Source organism: Tupaia chinensis, unplaced genomic scaffold (genome assembly GCF_000334495.1).
Source record: "Tupaia chinensis unplaced genomic scaffold, TupChi_1.0 Scaffold000086_1, whole genome shotgun sequence".
Taxonomy (NCBI): Eukaryota; Metazoa; Chordata; class Mammalia; order Scandentia; family Tupaiidae; genus Tupaia; species Tupaia belangeri.
The window spans coordinates 4,756,630-4,762,105 of NW_006159548.1; the positions used below are offsets into that span (position 1 = coordinate 4,756,630).

At 44.2% G+C, this 5,476-nt stretch overlaps 1 protein-coding gene across 1 annotated transcript in view; it reads left to right on the plus strand.

Annotated features, from left to right (window-relative positions):
- The window catches only part of PARM1 (prostate androgen-regulated mucin-like protein 1), a 50,645-nt gene extending 45,692 nt beyond the window's left edge, over positions 1-4,953 (plus strand). The window contains exon 5 of the mRNA XM_027769751.1: positions 3,315-4,953. Coding sequence (XP_027625552.1) covers positions 3,315-3,399 — 85 coding nt within the window. The 3' untranslated portion in view covers positions 3,400-4,953. The remainder of the gene's footprint in view (positions 1-3,314) is intronic.
- The last annotated feature ends 523 nt before the right edge of the window (positions 4,954-5,476 follow it).

The window sequence follows — 5,476 nt, forward strand, 5'->3', positions numbered from 1 at the left end:
GAACCACACCGCTAAAACAAAAAAAAAAAACCTCCCCAAAAAAAAAAAAAAAAAAACAAGGGGTTAAAAACATATTCAAAGACATAGATCCATTGACCAAATTGCTACTTTACGGGAGCACAATGATATGATAGAGATACAAATGTTGTGAGAAGTTGAATTCCCACGCCAAGGTGAAAAGTAAGCGTGCCCTGTCAACAAAGGAGCATTTATTAGGTAGGTGTTTGCCAGGCTTGCAACGGTAAGTCATGCTGAAATTTAGGCTGGGCTCCAGTGTCGTAATCTCCAGGTTTTTACTTGTTCTTTCTATAGCTTCCATTACCCAACCATCCTATCAAAGACTTGGCTGGAATTGTAGGTTTTAAAGTTGGAGGAAGGGTTGGCCATAGATAGACTATGACTGACCATCATTTACCAGAACTATTTCTCCTATGCCTACAGATTAAAAAAAAAAAGCAGAGGTGTTTCTGGATGGCTGTTTGTGGTCGCCTGCTTTTCTGTAGTCATGGCAATGAACATGGACGTCTGGGGTGGGGTGGGGGGGAGTACATTGTGGAACATCTTCAGGTTTCCAGGTACATAGATTGGGTCAGCTGAGTCAGCCTTCAGGATATAAATTAAAATCTTGAAGGCTAAGAGTCTGAAGCAAACACAGCAAGGACCTGGTTCTTTGCAAAAAATCATCCCTTTGCAACTACCTGACAGATAGCAGTAAGCTTCAAAAGAGCAATGCCAATTATTTTAGGAGCAGATAAAAGCGTTTTGTGTCTCTCACATTGTGTTTTCATTTGTTAAATGTTATACTTAGCAGAGAAAATGATTGGGGGACTGGGCATGTTTTTCTGTACTCCACTTATCAAACGTGATTTCCACTGGCAATTATAACTCAAGTGCTAGCATGAACCTCAAAGGAACTGGTGCTCATTTCATGGTGTTCTTTCATGCTCTTCAGTTTAAAGAATTATTTATTTTATTTTATTTATCGTTATTTTTTAATTTGTTTTACTTGTCATTATTTTTTAATTTGTTACAAGGCATGTGTGCTCACCAGAGAGAGACAAAGAGAGAAAGTAAGAAAGCAAGCCACCAGGTCTGGGACTCAAACCACAGTCAGCCATGTGAGAGTCCAATACCTTAACCACTACACCATCTGCTGGCCCCATCTCATCCATTTAAAATGATTATATTTCTCTCCAGGAAGTAAGTTCTCTTCTTGGGAACACACTGGTTTTCGTGAAGAAACTCAAGATGTACTTTGTCTAATCACTTTTTTTTCCTTTGGCTAGAGAATACATGCACTCTCCAGAGAGAACAGAGACAGAGAGGGAGAGGAGAACACCCCCAACCACAGGGAATGATCACAATGCAATCCCTTTTCCTCTAACTCCCTCCTAGGATTTGGGCATGCATGCATATGTGCTAGTGTGCTTCTCCAGCCTTTGAGTTTGGGACTTGAACTGTGGGGTCAGCCACGTGGGATCTGGACACCTTGTTTGAATGCCACCACTAGACTACAGAGCCCACCTACTAATCACTGTTTCTTTAACAGACATTTATTGAGGACTTACTATGTGTCAGATGTTCTTCTAAGTGCTAGAGATAGAGACAAGAATAAACAGAACAGGCAAATAATCCAGTGCTCTTACAGAATTTAGAAACTAGTTAAGTATGAGAGACAATAACAAAACAAATTGTATAGTATATTAGGACTGTAAGAAAACTTAAGCAGGGAGTATTGGAGATGAGAGTTGCAAATTTAGAGTTGCCCAGGAAGACAGGCTTTCTTGAGATGGTGGTGTTTGAACAGAGACTGGAAAGAAATGAGGGAGTGAGCTGTGTGGAGGGTTGTTCTTGGGTAGAGGGGAACAGTAAGTGCAAGGGTCCTGAGCAAGGATGTGCCTGGCATGGGAGTAAAGAGAAAGAGGCTTATGTGGTTGGGGCAGGGGGAGCTAGGAGACGCTGTGAGGACAGAGCTGAAACCTTAGGCTTTGCGAACCGTGGGAATGACTTGGACTTAACTCTATGGGAGATAAGCAGTCATTCAAAGGCCTTGAACAGATCGCGGACAACCTGACTTTCATTTCTTTCCCTTTTTTTCTTTTTTTAAAAAAGGATTATTTAGTTTTATTTACTTATTTTTTTTTCTTTTTATCTGACCAGAGAAAGACACAGAGAGAGGGGGACAGGGAATGTGAGAAAGCAAGTCACTAGGTCCAGGACTCGAACTACGGTTGGCCATGTGAGAGCACCCTTAACCACCATGCCAACTCCTGGGCCCTCTGACCTTCATTTCTCATACAAATAATCCTAATGGTGACAGAGGTTCTCAGAATGATTCACTAAAGCCTGTTCAACCCTTTTTGCCGTGAAACCTAAGGTGTTAATCAGACACTTGGAACCTGAGCTCCAAGCCCTGGGTTTAGATGCAGAAGGCAGGGGCAGCACACAGAGCTGAGGGGGATGACGTTGGGCACATCACTTAGCCTCTCTGAGCCTGTTTCCTCTCCAGAGAAATAAAGATAAGCCATACCTGCCCTGGCTTTACTTTTGAGGATCAGGTAAAAAATATATTGGGTCATTGGAAAAGTCATGATGCGTTTTTGCATAGGAAAACAGAAAAATGTGTCATGGCCTTTCCAATGACCAATAGGAGTACTTTGTACATTCTGGTACAGTATAAAGGCAAGAGGGGTAGTGTTATCAATAGGGGTGGGTCTGTGTCATTATTATTACATTTTTTAAAGAAATTTTTTAAATGAATTAATTTATTTTATTTATTTTAGTTTGACCAGAGAGGAACAGAGTGGGAGAGAGAGAGGGAAAGTGAGAAAGCAAGTCACCAGGTCCGGGACTTGAACCACTGTTTACTACATGGGAATCCAGCAACCTTTAACCACCATGCCACCAGCCGGCCCCTGCATCATTATTATTACAAAGAACAAAGCAAGTCAGGAACCCAAGTCACAATGTGGGAATGGAACTTTCCCTTTTCCATCCCATATTATTCAGCAGCCATGACAGGGAGGCTTCCTCCTCCTCCTCCTCTAGCACTAGAGAGCCAGAAAAATGACAAGGACCCAGCTGATCGCAGCAGAAGGTGCCAGGCGGCTCCCAGCTGGATCATGCAGCTTATAGGGTGTTTGGTAGACGGTGGCCTCCACTGGTGGAGGGTTTGTTCCCAAAGAGTTGTCCTAGCGGGAAGGTCAGGTCTTGCCCTCTTAGCCCTATAAGCCTGTCCAGTTCTGGCCTCAGCAGTAGGCTGTGCTCAGGTGGGCACTTTCTCCAAATAACCACACCTTCTCATTCTCCACTAGGCATTCATCCTACGGAAGGCTTCTGGATGACCATGACTACGGGTCGTGGGGAAACTACAACAACCCTCTGTACGACGACTCCTAACAGAGCAATGTGGCCTGGGATGAGGAACGACTGTCCTTTATTTAAAGTGCTTACCCAGTAGAATTAATAACAAGTTCCTGATGCGCACCGAACGACAATCTTAAGCCCTGTTTTGTTGGTATGGTTGTTTCGTTTCCCTCTCTCTCCTCTGGCTGCTACGACTTCCCCTTTCTGGCACAAAAAGAACCATTACTGAAAGGTGAGTGGCATCTGATCGCAACTGAAATGGGCCAGCCTTTCACCAGCCAGGCTAGAACCCCACAGTGGAGGCTTCTGCGTCCACTGCAGGATCCATTTTCAGAGGACCAAGGAAGAAAGATTCGGTTGTTTTTCTTGGGGGTTCCTTTTTTTGGGGGGGAAAACTTTTGATTCATGGCATTTCTTAAACCTCTATTTAGGAAACTACATTAAATATCAATGAGGGAAAAGGAATCGAGTCCAAGGAAGATTTCGCCCTGCATGTAAAGAGGGAGGGGGTTCTCCGATTTCCTCGTTTATCACGATTGAGCTGGTTGTCCCTGACCAGATGCCTGCTTGGCTCTCCAAGCGGGATAGCAGTTTCTTCGCTGCCTAATTAAAGGAAGATGAAAACAGGGAGTGCCCTGGGGGGAGGCCAGCAGGCCCAGGGGCAAAGTACCAGGTTGCTGTGGAGCCCAGCATGCCCTCTACCTGTGCTCCCCATCAGGCCACCTGTCCCCATGAAGGATGCTTTCAGAAGAGGGCAGATCCAAAGGAGAAAGCTATGGGGTGAGCTTAGTTATAGAAGAGAAAAGGAGATGTACAGAGAGCGTATGGTGCGGGAAGAGGATTAGAGGAGGAGGGAAAGAAGAGCCAACAGGCATGGAGGACCTCACTAGGGCAGGTGGGAATCAGCTCCGAATACCTGTCAGACACTGCTTGGAACAGCCCCTAGGATGCTTGCTTTACACTCATAACGCAGCTGGTTCACTGCCTTGCTGTCTGTTGAATGATGGCTGTAAACTGTTAAAAATAAATAAAACTTTAGAAGAGACCCTAGTCTATCTGCAACTGCTTAGTGAGGCATTTCTGTAGGAAACAGACACCAGGACTTGCCCACTTATTCTCCCCATACAATTACCGTACTCATTCTGCCCTTTAATACATGAACGCCCCTGGGTTTGGAGTCTTAAAACCCTGCACAACAAATTTTGAAAAAGAATCATTCATCCTTGTAAGCATCCATTTACTGTGATCATTCTCAACTGGGAGGTGATGTTTGTACCACCCCCCACCCACACACACACCCCAGGGACATGTCTAGTGACATGTCTAGTGACATTTTTGATTATCCCAACTTGGTGGTGCTACTAGTGGTTAGAAGCCAAGGATATTGCCAAATATCCTGTGAGGCACAGGGCAACCAATCACAAACCATTATCTGGCCCAAATCGTCAACAGTGCTGACACTGGGAAACCCTGGCTGGTTGCAGTACCACTGGGATGGAATAAGACTCGCAAATTAGTAATAGTTTTTTTTTATTATTTTTAGCCAAATGATATAATGTGTTAGTTTTTATTATAATTGCCAGAGGGAGAGAGAATGTACCCCCATGGGGCATGGTCACACTATAATCCCTTTTTCCTTCATTTCTGCTTCCGGTCAGAGTTTTGGGTGCACACACGTGCCTGGTGTGTTTTTCAAGCCACTGGGGCCAGGATTCAAACCATGGCTGGCCTTGTGGGATCCAGTTCACTCTTTATAGTGCTTAACCACTGTGCTATGGGGCCAGCCCTGGATATTAAGTTCTTTTCTCCACAGTATTTTCTTTGTGGTCACTGGATTGTTTTTGGCATACATGGTCACAGTTTTATTTCTGTATGTTTTGTAGAGAGCTTTGTTTCAGTTACAACCCTGGCTTCCTTTAACATCCGATGTTAGCAATCAGCATCTTACATCCTGATTTTGTGTAGTCGTAGCATACACACACCGGGTCCTGTTTTGAAGTATGGCATGTTGTCCTACAATGTCATAACAAACCCAAAGCCGGATGAACTTTTCTTTCTAAAGTTGGTCCTTGTTGCATGACTCTGGTTTATAGAAACTTGACCCTGGGTC